Here is an 18066-nt window from a genome sequence, read left to right on the forward strand (position 1 = left end):
AGGCTAAGATTTTCATCGAATACGAAGACAGCTTGTGGACATATCACATTTGCAATCTGTGGTAGAACTGCACTCGATGGATTATTAGCTGATATACGCGATCAGTGATGCACATCTTGATACTGTCATGATCCATTTGCCATTGCAAAGTTCTGGCACACCATACTTTATGAGGGAATGTTACGTATACCACGTTTGCGCAGTCTCAGAATAATGAATATTAATTATATGACATCACGATCTCTCTTCACGCGCAATTCGAACAATTCAGAGTGAATCAGTCGGATGGAGCTTAACAAGGTAACGAAGTAATTCACATTCGTTCTGCCGCGGAAAATGTCGTTTGGTCATGGCACAGCAATATGTCAGGTTATATGCTTAGCTTGCACATTCCTATGTACACAGCTAGGTAAGTACACAATTGTTTCATCTTGCAGGCTTTTTTAATTTTTCGGCCAAAAGCCTGGTCAGTGTAGTCATTTCATCTGATTACAGGTTCTCCTTTCTTTTCTTTTAAAAACAACATTTCAAATTTGAAACGCTTCTTCTTTTGACTTCGTGCCTGGACGATGTATAAATAGCTGACTTCTTATCCTTCGTCTTGTAAAAAAAAAGTGTGTCTCGTAATACCCACGACGGCAAACGTGTGCGAGTCACGGATGCATGCTCAAACGTACACTTGAATTCAGAGCGCCTCGTTATCCCATTGTTGTTGTTGTTGTTGTTGTTGTTATTGTTTTCGGCAGTGTGATCTTAAATGACCATATCCCCATCCCCAGGCTACTACTGTAACAATACGATGTTTGACATGACAATATACAGAATTATTGCATACTCACATTTACATACACACAATTCAGAGCGTCTTGCAACATTCCACTAGTATCCGCACACAGAATGGTTATAAACATAAATATCTCCGTTCTTTAGTGCTATTCCGACACCGTCAGTGTTTAATGCCCTTTAAACAAGGACTTGTAATGTTATGACATTGAATGTAATGTGTACATCAGAGATGCACTAAAGGTGTAATGTAGGCACGAAGAAAATTAATAATGTAGATATATTAGCAAATTGGTCATACATTTTTTATCATTTTTCTAAAATTAAAAATTAATTTGATAATGCAATGAGTCTGCAACACATTTGCATGCATGCACAGATGATGACATTCCATAACATTTTAGTTTGCGTATACTAATTAAATATGTCATCGACATTTTTGCTAATTAATCTAAGACCCTTAATCTACGACCGCAACAGACAAGATAATAACGTAATGACGGCCAGTTTCCGACACTATTTCGTCGGCTAGCTAGACAGTGGAAACGACAGCCAACCCTTGGAACTACAGAATTAGTAGTGATGATGAGAGGCTGGGCAGTGCAATCCACTTACACAGCGTTGCTGTAGAAAGTCACCCGTCACTACTTCCGGTCGAGTTTTTCAGGGCACTTCAGCGTTCTCTTGGCAGTTGTAATAAAAGCCAACGCTTAAAACTGTAGCATTGGCTAGGCAGAGGTGATAACAGCCGACCATCGGAACTACTGTGTCGGCCAGGCAATTGTGATGACAGTTGCAATCGCAATGTCGGCTAATAAGCAGTGGTGATAACAATCATTCCTCTCAATTGCAGTGTCGATACGAATAAGATATGTAATTATATCCACTTGGGACAACAGATGCAATTATTATTTTTTTCGATAATTTTCAGACTTAATTTGTCCAATTAAGTATTAGTGCATTATTGCGGATATTAAGAACACATCTAATAATTAAAGTATTCTTTCATTCTCTGTCCGAACTGGGAATCCTTTTCCTTCTTACGTTTACAATTGTCTCAGTAATTCTTAAACCTTTTCTTTATCATGAAAAGTCTGACAACCTCCTGATCTATAGTTTGCGCATTAAGAAAATTTTAATAATTTTTTCCAAGACAACAACGAATCATATCCAATTCATAATGTCAATTTTACTGAATACGTTCCCATGACATGAAATAAATTAACGTGTAATGTTTGTCTATTTTTATCAATTTCCCTCTAGACTCGACTGAAGGCTTTGACTCAGCCGCCAGTCTTGTTGGTAGCCTTCTTAAGGGTTACCCAAAGTACACACGGCCTGTGAGAAACAGTACCACGATTACGAATGTGACACACAGAGTATGGCCAATACAAATACTTGACGTGGTGAGTTTAACATAAAATGGTATAAAGTCGTAATGAGAGCGAAAATAAATGTCTACCTGGTTTTAATACAAATCACTTCCTGTACGTACAATAACAAAATTGCATACATAATACGTCGTTCGCTTTCTTCTAATTATTGAGTTGCAAACATAGCGTTGAATTTGTTTCACACTGTTTTTCAGGTAGGAAAACACAGTAGAGCTCTTTCAATAAATATTAAAAAACTGAATAAATAGCATGTTACAACTTTAATAACACAAGTGGGATTGTATACATGCACACGATTATCTACATAATAGTAAATATGCTCATAAACGTAATTTTATGGGACGGTTTTCGCTAACACATTCTGAATATCAATTCTGGGTTTCGTTGCTTAGCAATTATACACACGTTTACAACACTTATTCCCATGACGGTTGAGAGAAGGCTTCAGGTCATATTTTGACTACCAACAGGGATATCACAATTCATATTTCATGAGTAATATTTTGTGACATATTTCACTTTCATGTCAACTGTTGTTGTTAATAAAGAATAATGTGACATTCATTAAATAAATCAAGATTATAGTCGAAGACTAATTTTGAGGCGAGGACAGTTTTATTAGTTGTCAATAAGACTGATGTATGAAGTGGCAGCTTTTTTGTTGCATGATGTTGTAACACACAATGATATTTTTTTATTAAAAACGGGTTAATTTCTTCCAAACTTTTGACCCAAGATTTTTTGGCATTTGAACTAATTTCCTTTATAAAGACTGACTGCATTTGTGGAAATTCATATTTTAATAATATAGAATAAACATTTACTGTATTAAGCATTATTTTCGATATGATATTTTTTTAGGATGAACGCAACCAGATCCTGACAATGAAGGTGTGGCTCCGATTGGTGAGTTTAAAAAGCAGAACCGAATAGAAATGCATGGAAAATAAAAACATGGAAAATAAAAACTAATTTAATTGTTTTAGACAAACAAATATGTCCAGCAAATATTCACAAAGAACGTAATATTCACATTCCTTAAAGACCCCATTGTATCGAATCTTTGGCTACTATTCCCATGACAACGAAAGTCAGAGGAATTGTTTACTGTGATAAAGCAATACAACCCGCGGGAAAAAAACACGAATGCGTTTACTTACTCGTGGTAAGCAAGATTCATACAAGGCCATATGTAATGTACTTAGCGTTAGTAACTTATCAAAGCATAAACACCACATGAGCAAGAACCTCAAAGTTCAGAAAATGGTTTCACATGCCCTTTGCGATTTACATTATTAACGAAGTAATTATTGTAGTCAAAACTCATGTCCCTTGATAGATCTACAAATACAAAAAGGGCACATGACATTTATAATTGGCTGCACTAAATTTCCCGAATTGTAGAGAGAGCGGGGGAGGGGGTAGGGTGGGAGGGAGGGAGGGAGGGAGGAAGAGAGAGAGAGAGAGAGAGAGAGAGAGAGAGAGAGAGAGAGAGAGAGAGAGAGAGAGAGAGAGAGAGAGAGTGTGTGTGTGTGTGTTTTGATGAAATTATTTAATTTATCACTAGACACTTAGAGTTAAGAAATGTCATTCATGTTTATCGTCCCATTGGAATTATTTTTAATAGGTTTTGTTCCGAGGTACAGTGTGTATTGAAAGTAGATTAATATGCAGGGTTGAGTCTGTACAATTATATCTGTTGAAAAACGGCGGCATCTTGGATATGTGATGTATAGTAAAGGTGCATTGTCATGTCGATGGATTATCAGTGGCAAGCAGCCATTACATTTTATAATTTGTCTACGGGGGCGGGGATATTTTTTGTACAAAAACATATTATTGCATGAGGTACTTTTTTGATGCATTGAAACAGTACCACTGACATCAGGATCGCAAAAAAAAAACACTTGCTTAAACTAATTATTACTTTAGAGATATGTCATGCTGTTTTATAAAATGATATAAATATGACGTACAATGAGTTTAATGCAAGCACTGCAATTTGAATAAATATGGTGTCTCCAATTGGCCCATGTCCTTTGAATGATTCAAATATGCATACATACATACATACATACATACATACATACATACATACATACATACATACATGCATTGAGTACTGTTTATATCGTTTTCTAAAACTCATTATCTCTGTGATACCTTGTAGGGATGGACTGACGAATTCATGGTGTGGGATCCATCTGATTATGGAGGTCTTGACACGGTTATTATTCCTGTCAAAGAATTGTGGCAACCTGATATTACCTTATATGGCAGGTGAGTAGCAATGCTATGAAGGTATATTGCCCATGACAACTATTAAAGCGTAGAACATAATACACACTCAATTTGTTTGACTATTTTATACACTTCGTGCCTGGTACATACATAGATACACAGATACACAGATACATACATATATACATACATACATACATACATACATACATCATACATACATACATGTACATACATACATACATACATACATACATACATACATACATAATGATACACACACAAATATATACATAAGACTTATGTAAGACTTATGAATGACATTCACATACTATAATCTAGTATGCTTGCACATACTCACCTGAAAATATACAGACTCATACACATGCACACAATAACATACACATAAATATACATATACAGACTCCATCGTCGTAAACCACAACCTCTTTTACGGCACCGTCGACGAGGAAGAAATAAAGCTCAAGAGGAAGAAATAACATCTTTGGTTTTCGAGAATGACACACACACAAACACAAACACACACACACACACACACACACATACATACATACATACATACATACACGCACGCACGCACAGGCACGGACGGACGGACGGATGCACACATGATACCTTTTCAATTTCAAATCATTCATGAATGTTTTCATTTTTCTTCAGCGTATCTAGAGAATTCGACAGACATCTTGATACTGACGCAGTGATTTTCCATGACGGAATTGTGTCTGCCCCTCAACCAATTATTTATGAAACAACATGTGCCATAGACGCAACATACTTTCCTTTCGATGAACAAGCCTGTGAATTAAAGTTCGGATCGTGGAGTTATGATGACACGGCGATAGATATGGTCGCAGCCCATGATGCCGGAGATACGAAGATGTACATTAGAAACGGTGAATGGGAGCTGATTGGTATCTTCGCTGAACGCAACGAGGAAATACACTGTTGTCCGGATCCGTTCATTGATGTGACGTACACTGTCCAAATACGCAGACGATCACTATTTTACATTTTCAACCTTGTACTTCCGGCGGTGTTGCTGTTCATCCTCGTTCTAGTAGGATTTTATTTGCCTTCTGATTGTGGTGAGAGAATGACCTTATTTGTGACTAGCATGCTGGCATTGATGGTGTTTCTGACTCTGGTCTCGGATTACATGCCCCCTACGTCAGAATCGACGCCATACTTACGTAAGTATAATTCTTTTTAAAACAATGCCTGTTATAACAGGTTATAGTTGAATGTCAAATTTAATCAAATTAAAAAAAAATCTGATCGAAAAAAAATGAGTTTTATAATAATACAAATAATAATAAAATTATATAGCGACTAAAACCAAAGAGACAGTGATCAGAGCCACTTAAAATACAAAACAATCAAAACCTGCATAAAAGCAAAATTACAAATCTAAGAGAAGGTAAGTTTAAAAAGATGAGATCTATATTCATTGTTCTTGCTGTGAACATTCCCCACGTCATCATCGTATCCTAGCTTGAGCCTTTACTATTTTGCAATTCTACATCCGATGTGTTTCCGAATGGACCTGTATCTAAAAGGATTATACTTCTTCATTTCTTTGTAGAATCATACCTGATAACAACGATAGGTTTGGTGGCGGTATCCTCTATCCTGACTGCCTTTACAGTCAACATGCATTTCCAACCTCATGGGTGTCCTCCAGTGCCAAGATGGATGCGTCTCCTGGTGTTCAAATACTTGGCTTCTTTTGTTTTTATGTCTGTTGGGACGCGCAAATATCTGAACCAATCAGCTGCCGATGGACAAATTGACACTTTTAACATTTACAAGAAAGACGACGACAAGTGTACATGTCAAGGTTCGACTGCTAATGTTAATGCTACAGAGAGTAATGGAAATTCTGATCACGCGACTAAATCGTGCGTACATAAGGCGTTGGCGTTGGTAAATGACTCAACTATACACGAAGACCGGGTGCACGAGTGGCAAGCCGCTGCCAAAGTGATCGACAGGGTGTTTTTACTTGGCTATGCCGTTATTTTTTTCTGCTTGTCTACTGGAATCCTGTCTTACCTGTTCTTTAAAAGTCATTAATTATGCATGTGAATGAGACATGTTTTAACATAATTAATTAACACGATATAGTTATCTCGATTTCGAAGCAAGTTTGAACAATCACAAATACAGTACGCTATTTTATTCTGGTTACCCCTTTGTAGCAATTTTGAAAAGAATCACCTTGTGAGGGCGCCCAAGACTGGATACAATAAGATTCAGAAAATGTAAAATGAGTGCGAGCAGCAAAACATGAAATGAATTTTAAAAATGAATATTTGATAGAGTCTAGAGTTTCTAAAAAATTTGCTATTGAAAGCAAAGAACTATTTTATTTGGTTTGAGATTTCCATAGTTTACGGTACGTGTCAAACACTGGGAATAAAATAATTGTCAACTTACAACCAATCCGGATTCAGCATCTAAACAGCGCCCCCAGTGCCTAAACAACAGTAAAATCTTTCATATTTTTTCATGTCCACAAGAATACTTATTCATGACGCTAATTGCTTTGAAATAAAATTTTGAAAAGCGTTATTTGCCTGTATGTACAAATCGTCACACAAGTATCACAGTCAACAAAGTTCCCATGTTTTACATCAACACAGAGAAGACAGTCTGTGACAATAAGTAACCGTATGTCATTGATAACTTTCTTTAGTCTCTCTGTAGAAACATATTGTGCGAAACCGATATTTACGTCATAGTTCAAAGTTCAAAATGACAATTTTTAAAGGGATATATAATAAATTAATTGATCAATCAATTAATTAATTAATAACTAATATTAGTGTAATTTCGTGTGTGTCATTAATACTATGATTATAAATCGTTGAAAATAATCGACATTGTCCTTACAATATAAGACACAATTTAATTGTGATGTTTACATTATCATTAATCTAGTATCGATATTCTTACTACATCTACAGTACATGTAATACAATTATGAGTATAACGTATGAATATTATAATAAAGATAGCTATTAGTGTGTAATATCTCAGATTTGGTATAGGCTTGTCTAACATGACTTTATTAAATATCAATAAATATGGAATACTATTCTGTAGTGGTGTAATTGAATATCTACATATCCACTGTATGTCTGTCTGTCTGTATGTCTGCCTGCCTGCATTCCTGTTTGGCTACGTGTCTGTCTGTCTGTCTGTCTGCCTGCCTGCCTGCCTGCCTGCCTGCCTGCCTGCCTGACTACGTGTCAATTTAATGGCATGCAAGTTGTAAAATATACATGTATGTATGTATGTATGTATGTATGTATGTATGTATGTATGTATGTATGTATGTTCATGCGTGCGCGCGAGCATGCGTGCGTGCATGCATGCATGCATGCATGCATGCATGCATGCATGTATGTATGTATGCATGCATGCATGCATGCATGTATGTATGTATGTATGTATGTATGTATGTATGTATGTATGTATGTATGTATGTATGTCTGTCTGTCGCACTAGAGCCATGTACGTGCTATTTGTTCACCGGGTAAGAACTACTTTCAGCCAGTACATTGCCCTGTGAGTCCAAGGCGAAGTATACTGTTGAGTACGTTATGAAGCGATGCAAGTGTACCGACAAGCACACCCAATACATTGTATTCATTAAGGCAGAACGCAGGGCAAGTATGTTTAGCCGAACAATGTCACATTTATTTCGAACTAAAGAGTATTAACAGAAGACAGCGGTTGTACTACGTTGGGAAGTCTGGCTTTGTATTTGTAAGCACAGCCCAGTGTCTCAATATACTACAGCAAACTTGTTCAATTCCTCGCTACACTACCGCAATCATATAGCGTCCACTCCTTCCTCGCTGTACTATTCGCAATTCATATAGTATCTACATTCTGCCATCACTTTTATCTAGCAAGACAGACGGGGCAGTGCAGTTTACTGGGTCAGTGACAGCAGAGAAGTACGCTTCGAAATTGCAGAGTATACTCTTTCCCCAGACATTTGCAAAGTTATCCCATCTGTAATTTAGGCCAATGAAGTACAAAACAAGACAGTCTTATATTTCTCGTCGTATTCAATGTTTGGGAATAGTAGGTCAACTCTTAGAATACGATATCATTACGTACGAAGGATTCTCTCTCTCTCTCTCTCTCTCTCTCTCTCTCTCTCTCTCTCTCTCTCTCTCTCTCTCTCTCTCTCTCTCTCTCTCTCTCTCTTTCTCTCTCTGTCTCTCTCTGTCTCTGTCTCTCTGTCTCTGTCTCTCTCTGTCTCTCTCTCTGTCTCTCTCTCTGTCTGTCTGTCTGTCTGTCTGTCTGTCTGTCTGTCTCTCTCTCTCTCTCTCTCGATCTCTCTCTCTCTCTCTCTCTCTCTCTCTCTCTCTCTCTCTCTGATTCTCTCTCTGATTCTCTCTATGAATGTGATACTCAAACGTTTCCTCAATTTGTGCATTCATTCAGATTGTAAAAAGCAAGAGGTGTATTCAGAGAGACATAATCCTATACAGACATAAAACAATTAGGTTATTAATACGACGATCATTACCTTTTCATTGAGAGAGAGAAAGAGAGAGAGAGAGAGAGAGAGAGAGAGAGAGAGAGAGAGAGAGAGAGAGAGAGGAGAGAGAGAGATTTCAGAGAGATTTCAGAGAGGGAGAGAGAGAGAGAGAGAGAGAGAGAGAGAGAGATTTCAGAGAGAGAGAGAGAGAGAGAGAGAGAGAGAGAGAGAGAGAGAGAGAGAGAGAGAGAGAGAGAGAGAGAGAGAGAGGCATCATATTCTATTACATTAACATTACTGCTTAATAAAATTTTCACAACTGTTACAGCATATTTACATTGTCATATATACTTTATTGCTGATGATAACATATTCCCGTTATAAGAACAGTAACCTGAATCCACTGGATTCCTTTCTATTGACATGCAATTTTATGTTTGCTGATAGCATAGAGTAGATCAAATGATCCGAAACAATAATTGAGCACACAATACTACAATTAATAAGACCTTTCCTTCAGTATTCACTAATTTATGATGTTGTTTTCTTGGAGTACTTATTTCTTCGATTTTGCAACATAACAATGTATGTGGTGTTAGCTGTCGTGGAGGAATACATTTTTACCTAAAACTCCTTCGACTTATAATCAAGGCACGTTTCCCAACCAGGAACACAAGTAAATAATTTCTTTGCAGTAATTATACAGAAACAATAATTCTGAAACGTGTCGCCCAATTCGCAATACATTCGGAAAACAATCATGACCTAAAGTTTTAAATCCGTGTTGATATATAGTCAATGAAAGGTCAGGGTAAAATCATGTGTTTTAAAAGGTAACATGCAAAGTCCAAAGAAGATTATGAAATAAATAGAGAAATTGATGTATTCTGACGTCCCGTGAAATAATTTAAAGATGGTCGACGTCATACGCAGGTCAAGGGTCAAAATAGGCGGCCATCTTGTTTGGTGCTTATTTATCTACAGGCGTATACTTCTACTCTCATCGAGATATGAACATGCCATGACTGTACTACAAATCGTACATAGCGAGCAGTAAATCTCTGGCCATCTTCCAATGCATGGTATACAACAGTATTCCGGTCTGAATTGGCGTTGAAAGTCTGCAAAAATAAATAAATATATGTCATCTAAAAAGCGAACATAAAATAAAAACAACTCTGGGAATACTCATGCTGCCCAATTTAGGCATATCATGTTCTTAAATCAATAAACCAATAAAGCAATTTGGAGATAATTGAAGCGATAAATTTACCTTTTGCCTTTAAAAGAAATCATTATATAAACAATAATTGATCTGCTGAAAATACACGATTATTGCCGGCATTTTTTGTGAGCTGACATTTGCATTGAAAATGAGGGATCGATTAGTTGATTGTTTTAAAGGTTTTTAAAGCATATTTGTACATATTGATGATACTTTCAATTCATAATTTTGCTTTAAAGGAGCACATGCTGAGTTTTTAAGTTTTTACTTTTAAGTGAAAATAAAGTGAAAATTATACCTTAGTAAAACCACATTCTACTATAAATATTATCTAAACGTTAATGTCGATGCATGTCTTCTATAACATTATTACTGTCTTCTTGCTTTGTAAGAACAGTTGAGTGCATAGTAGGAATTTAATACGTATGATAAATTACGTCATCGGAGTTATATTTAAATACTAGGTTTGAATACAGTCAATTCTAAGTGATGGTTAAGTAATGCTTCAGTATGTAGAGTATCGTGAGTAGCTTTTGAATATGCAGCAAAAAAAGCAAAAATTACGCCCAAATACGGATAAACCCCTTTGATATCTGAATAACATAGAAATGAAAAGTCTAATCAAATTAAAAGCAAAGTTTTAGCCGTCTGTCTTATTCAATTTCCCATCTGTCAGCAATAAATGAGCATTTTTGTCGCTCAGATATGTGATTATGGGGTTGCCGGCATGCCATATAATAATCAATGACGTTGTGTTTGTTTTCTAATCCTGACATCGAGGGCGGTGAGTTTAAAAAAAGTATTTACGACAATTGAGAAATATAATGTCGGTTGGGTCACGAGAAACGTAGAATTAAGTAAGGCCGACCTCAAAGTTATGATTTAGACATGACCCGAAAAAACGTGTCTTACCTGTGGTTGTCCACTTTTATCATTTACGTAACTCCAGGTACTTCCGTCACCATAACTCAACTTGTAAGAAGTCACCCACTGATCATGGTCCTGTCGTCCCTTAAAATTGAAAAAAAAAAGAACGTTAGCTAACATTATCAAATCTAGACAAAGATGTGTACTCTCTAGTTAGCCGACAGTACTGGAGATATAATATAAGTTACATACGATATTTGCTAATTACTTCCAGCAAAAAAAATCTTCCTTTCAACACACTTGTACCTCGGTATTGCTAGTAGTAAACGTTCCCGTAACGTAATGAGAAAGCACTGAATGGTCAATGAGTTGGGAAAGGGGGGGGGGGGTGGTGGTTAAGTGGTTAAGTGGTTTCATGGCACTGGCAGTCTGCATCGAGGGTGCAAGATGGCTGAAATGGCACCGGAAGTATATCTTATGTTAGTTTCTTACTTGTCTGTGCTTTGCATGGCTAGTCTTACCTGGGTAGCAACCTTAGTGACCTCTCGTGATCCTCCAAGGTCAATTTGAAGCCATTGACCGACTGTATTTTGTTTTGCACACCAGGAGCAGGAATATCCACTCTGACAAAAGTTAAGACGTCCATTGTACGCCATGTGGTTACTGGCCCAATTACTACTAGCTGTCATCTGTGAATTTGATATTGTACCACTCGCTACTCCAACAGGAACTCCATGGCAAGCTGAAACGTAAAAAAAGGTTCTATTTACACATGGAGGTAAAGAGAAAAGACATACAAATTACATGACATATATGTTAACATAATTTACACAAATGCACTTCGTTAAAACATGCGATATGAGGGGAAAATGAACGGGTCTTACTTCATCTAGCATGATAGACATGTAGATGGCGACATATATATATATATATATATATATATAGCAAGATATGGAACGATATTTGGCAAATAACATATACATGTATACATATATATCTGTGTGTGTGTGTGTGTGTGTGTGTGTGTGTGTGTATGTGTGTGTGTTGTTATTGCTGTTGTTACGCTGTTCTTGTTGTTTTTATTCCTTTTCATGAATCAAGATAATAAAAAGAAAGAATTCCTGAAGTAAATGAAAACATACTTACGCTCTTTCTCGCACACAAAACCGAATTGAGCAGAGCATTTGTTATCGTTCCAGTATCCAACCTTATTGGTGGTTAAATGAGTGCAATGCTCACTTTGTTCGTGGTTGTTGGGTTCACCAGAATTCCAATTTCTGTACGTCGCCTGTGAGAAATGAAAAATAAATGGAAAACGCTGAACTATTTTGTTCTAAACACATGTGTAAAACCAACTTCTGTTTTTACATTACAAATTCGAACATAGTGGGCTATGGAAAATCAGTCTATATAAATTGATGTGCCGTAGATTTAAAATTGGTGAACCAGTACTTTCCGTATGAACATTCGTATACGCCAACCTATTATTATAATCGAGTATTGATATTGTCGAAATATCTGACATGTAACAAATGTAGAATTTACCTCTTTATCATTTTGCCATTCAAAATGACCCTCATGTCCTATGTCAGTTAATCCTATCCATAGGTTATTGTCATCGCAAACAAATTCTGTATAACAATTACACATAAAATGTAAATATTATAAAATAAAAAATCATACACATACATACATACATACATACATACATACATACATACATACATACATACATGCATACATGCACGCATACATACATACATACATACATACATACACAATACATACATACATACATACATACATACATACATACATACATACATACACATACATACATACATACATACATACATACATACATACATACATACATACATACATACATACACAATACACACATCCATACATACATACATACATACATACATACATACATACATACATGCCTAACAATTTTTTAAAAAATATCAACACAAATCGAGGTTACTTTGAATTCAGGAATTTCTTAAAAAGCGGTGATTCGCATAAAGATAAGAATGGGCATAAGTGAGAGAGACAACTAACCTTCCAAAAACAAATTTTCAACTTCATCATTTATTTCCACAAGGTTTGCTCCTGTAGAGTCGCAGATCTTTTTGGCATTTTGGAACGAGTAGTGTTGATACTGGTTGACATAGTAACAACTCTCACGGTAGGCTATCCATCCTGCCTCACATTGGTCACCTTTAAAATTAAGGTAATTAAATGAGATATAATGATTTTCTTTAGATAAACATGTTAGGTGTTTAAATGAGAAAGCTTTTTCGTTTTCCTTCCACGGACATAACACGAGCGTTATGAGCACAAAATAAGGCCAATAGTGCAACGCAACGAAAGGCTACATATGAAGTAACGATCAAAACATACTTATTGTAAGCGTAACATTAAAGGACTCCCGCATGTATTTCACTTTTGTTCATCAAATTGCTAATGAGATAGGAAGGGATTGCTCTAGGCGTTTGATAAACTTACCTTCTGAAAATGAAACGGCCAACGATAATAGACAAAATGCCACAATACACATCATAATGTAACCTCTGTCAAACAACTGTACAACCTCGAGAAATAAGATGAAATGAAAATGAAATAATAAAGGATATGATGTATAACTATATTCAAATAGAGCCAGTTTTTTTAATGACATTGGAATTTAAGACATAATACGATTTGAAGCCCGACGAGTTATGCAAATAACGTTTGATATTTGGTTTTAGAAACCAAGGAGATAACGATTAGAGATACAGCTAAAACAGGTAGTGTACACTAGGAGAATATAAACAACACACAGAGTGTTACAGAGATTATCTGTAATTGATAGATATTACACTACTTTTACTGCTGGATACAGCATAATTATTATTAAGGGAAGTTTAAAATCGTACTGTGTTCAGTAACACATGTGCCCTTGTCTGGCAAGAAAAACACAAACTTCATTTTTTTAAATTTCTTTTCAGGCATCACAGTGACTTCACCTTGGCATGTTGTCTCCTTCACTGCGATGCGTACATTTCCCATGCAAAGTGAGCTCCAGGGACGTTTTCTGGCGTTCAAATAGGTGTATCAATAGGAAAAAGCCAGCATTAACGTCAAAATCATCAATTCCGTACTCGTATTTGGTTAACATTTCCATTTTAAGCCTCATTGCATCAAAAGAACACCACAGCCCAAGACATAAATTTGAATTTTGCGAACGTGGTTAAAATGTACAGACAACAGCATCAACAGGTTGTACATAAGGTGAACAATAGGACGGGCAGCAGTGCGTTCCCACTGCGTTATCTTGTCGATGCAACTACGAAGAATTTGCGAACAATTTGGCAGTGACAACACAATTTATATGTCATGTATTTTGCAAATAACCGTACTAAATTAATAAACACAAATACGTGTCCATTAGCAAAAAGAACAAAACAGCTAATTCTGAATTATTAACTAGTCTGACTATGAATCATGATAGCCCGTTGCCCGTTTCTGCTTGGTTGTTTCAAACATGGCTGGTGAACACTAACCTGCAAAGGGTTACAATAAAGTTGTTTCACAGGAAAGTTATAAAACAAAATGGATAAAATAGACACTTACTTTGAAGAATGTAGCTTTCTGTAGGGCACCACGTCAAATATGATTTCAACCCTCGAAAGTGTTTCTTTTATGCCAATTTTACAATGATCAATCATACTATTGTAGTATTGACATACTATGGGATTAATTTTATGCTTATTAACTAAATATCACGTTTAGATCAAAATACCAGCATCTTATTTTGTTAGAAAGAGGAAGTGAATCAATAATGGCGGTGTTAATGGCTAACTTTAGCCAGTAAAGTGTTGTCAATTTGGATTAACACCAGGAAGATATCAAAACGTTACTTCTATGTGTTTGTTTGTTTGCTTGTTTATTTATTTATTTATTTATTTATTTATCTGTTTGTTTGTTTGTTTGTCTGGCTGTCAGTCTGCCTGCCTGCCTGCCTATATACCTGTATGTATGTATGTATGTATGTATGTATGTATGTATGTATGTATGTATGTATGTATGTACATGTATGTGTGTGTGTCTGTCTGTCTGTCTGTCTGTCTGTCTGTCTGTCTGTCTGTCTGTCCGTCCGTCCGTCCGTCCGTCCGTCCGTCCGTCCGTCCGTCCGTCCGCCCGTGTGTGTGTGTGTGTGTGTGTGTGTGTGTGTGTGTGTGTGTGTATGTATGTATGTATGTATGTATGTATGTATGTATGTATGTATGTATGTTTTTTCGTTTGTTTGTTTGTTTGTTCGTCTGTTCAATGCATCTTTGTCTGTGGTTTTGTTCAAAGCAAATTGTCCAGAAGGTCAACAATGAAACATAAATTGCTTCCTAAACAGCAATCATTCGACATCATCGTGGTACGATTCCACAATTTCACATTTTCAAACCGCTACTAAATGGCGAGACTGTGCATTCTAACAACAGTATAAATGCTGGCTCTTAGAACCTTTATAGAAAGTCAATAACAGCAAGAAATACATGTAATTAAACCAATCGTAAACAAATTTCCTCTTCATTTTTCCAATGCATCATGTCAAACTATTGTCTAATATTCAGCTTGTTGATTCACACAAAATAATAAAATTTAATGCTGGTATTGAATATTGACCAACAACGACATTTCAATTCAATCAATGAAACATAATATGCATTTTATATTATAAAAATAATAATTGAAATGAAGAGATCAATTGCATTAACACTTTGCTATGTGGTATTTTCTGGGAGATTATCACACTCATCCATGCATTAACCAGTATAACATACTAGAGTGTGCACAATTGACTGTTTGTCTGGTATGATAATCTCCCAGAGGAAGCAAATTTTCGCTGTAACTTATGCAAGCTAATTATGAGATTATGGGTGTTTTAATTCAATTAAGAGTAAAAGGATGGACAGGAAGTTATACAAAGCTGAAAGAGAGAGAAAAGAAAGAAACAATATTTATATCACCACAAAATAATGAGTCAACAGATCAATATCACACACAAAAATTAATCATTAAATCGATCAATCATTCAACCAAATAATAAATCAATCAATACATTCATCGATTGAACAATCGATCGATCAATCAATTACACGCTCACTGGACCCTGTGATTTGGCAACCTCCAGAATATTCAAGATGGTGGGTTTGCAACTTCCAAATTGAACAACTTGTGTTGAAGTATTTAATGTTCCACAACCATTCATGCTGCATTTGTTCTGCAGCGTATTAACATTAGGAAAATAAAATTGATGTAAACGTTATTGCATCACTCACTGATCACAAACACATAGGCTTGGTTAAACGAAATATCAAATCAGCCCAACATATCACAAAATGGACGACCTCCATTGGTTTGTATTGTAATGACGTATTGCCATATATGTTGATGTCCTGTATTAACACTCATTTTAAGACAACATTCATTTCATTGAGTTCCCATGGTGATGAGAGTACATTCAAAATATTCAAGGGTTAAAACACAGTTATTACTAAAATGTGCCAGGTCTTGCCAACCGGACATGTGAGTCAAATACATTGTAACAGATCCTAACTGCCGTTTCGGCAGTAAACTCCATTACTATAAAGAGTATTCTTCCCATGATACATTATACATGTAAATGTTATTCAAAAGTAGAAACTGGGTAAATTCGGAAAATGTCAATCGTCGAGTTTTCTCACTTTCAATTTTCGGATCATGTTTGATGAAAAACGAAATTTCTCATATTAATTTTAAGTTTCCATTTACAGTTCAAATAACACTGGGTAAATATGAGAGTTTTTAATTAATTTGAAACAACATATTGCATGACATCTACCCTCTCAACACATCCAAAACAGGATTACTTACATGCAAATTCAGCTACTACAATTCGAATGGGCATTATGTTAGAATTCACATTATATAGAAAATCCAGTGCATTGAATAGCATAAGGAGATATTTTATGTGAATCATAGAAAAAAATCGAAATGTTGTCGGTTAATTATCCTTATGCTGTTGGCTCACTTTTTCTCAATCACTTCCATATAAATAGAAACGCTGGTAGTAGGATAACGTTTCCATATCCAAACAAGCCGTGTAAACAGAGGTTTGACGAATTTGCATCGTACCTACTCATCTAACTACAGCGCTGTATAAACAGAAACCATACATACATACATACATACATACATACATACATACATACATACATACCCTGGTACGTACATACATACATACATACATACATACATACATACATACATACATACATACATACATACATACATACACACATACATACATACATGTCGTGTCCTATGGGTAGAGTACGTACAGTGTAATTTCCCCACCAAAACTAGTCAACAACTGCATGCCTTGTTTGAATAGTAAAAATATATTATACTACCAGCGTTTCTAATTCCATTTAAACCGACTAAATATCATTTGATATTCTAACATGATATTATAAAATGATCTTCATCTTTCCATATTCTTTATTTTATCAATCATAATACATTTTATGTACAGACACAAAAACTGATTCCTGTAATGGTGGTAACGTACAATTATGACGAACAGAATAGTTCGAAATTCACCAATTTTAATTTTGCGATATATCGAACAATTTAATTAAGTCCACTAGTTCACTATGTCAATTTAATAAAATTGTAACCTTCTGTTATTTTATATGCAATTGAGACGATAAATTAATAGTAACCTTTCTATTTTGGAAAAAGTCATGGCTTAACCTAAATGTGTTATTTTTTTAAATTTCATCTGAACAATTTGATGATTTCTACGTATGGAATCGTTACTAAAACTGGGAGATTTGTCACATAGTAGTACGGTTATCCGATTGCATGATTCCATACCATAACTTTTGAAAATCGATCGTTTTCAGGCTTGGGGCCAGGAGAAACTGCAACTTCATAAACCTGCCAAAGATATATGGATATATTTTTCACGCTCTAAATTAAAGCGACACAGGGTGCGTTTGTATGAT

General features: G+C 35.7%; 2 protein-coding genes across 2 annotated transcripts; one reads left to right on the forward strand and one right to left on the reverse strand.

Moving 5' to 3' along the window:
* The first annotated feature begins 279 nt into the window (after positions 1-279).
* On the forward strand, positions 280-7313 carry LOC144440336 (neuronal acetylcholine receptor subunit alpha-10-like). Its single transcript, XM_078129694.1, has 6 exons — positions 280-409; positions 2047-2189; positions 3039-3083; positions 4348-4457; positions 5100-5632; positions 6025-7313. Exons 1-6 carry the CDS (start codon positions 337-339, stop codon positions 6513-6515), a joined length of 1395 nt encoding a protein of 464 aa, XP_077985820.1. The 5' UTR covers positions 280-336; the 3' UTR covers positions 6516-7313.
* A 1959-nt stretch (positions 7314-9272) lies between these two features.
* Positions 9273-14747, reverse strand: LOC144439721 (retinoschisin-like). The gene is made up of 8 exons (XM_078128955.1): positions 14654-14747; positions 13547-13631; positions 13100-13258; positions 12578-12663; positions 12179-12320; positions 11554-11774; positions 11078-11176; positions 9273-10061 (listed from the first exon to the last, which is right to left on the reverse strand). Exons 2-8 carry the CDS (start codon positions 13599-13601, stop codon positions 9915-9917), a joined length of 909 nt encoding a protein of 302 aa, XP_077985081.1. The 5' UTR covers positions 13602-13631; positions 14654-14747; the 3' UTR covers positions 9273-9914.
* Positions 14748-18066: the final 3319 nt, after the last annotated feature.

The sequence above is a fragment of the Glandiceps talaboti genome, chromosome 9 (assembly GCF_964340395.1).
Source record: "Glandiceps talaboti chromosome 9, keGlaTala1.1, whole genome shotgun sequence".
Taxonomy (NCBI): domain Eukaryota; kingdom Metazoa; phylum Hemichordata; class Enteropneusta; family Spengelidae; genus Glandiceps; species Glandiceps talaboti.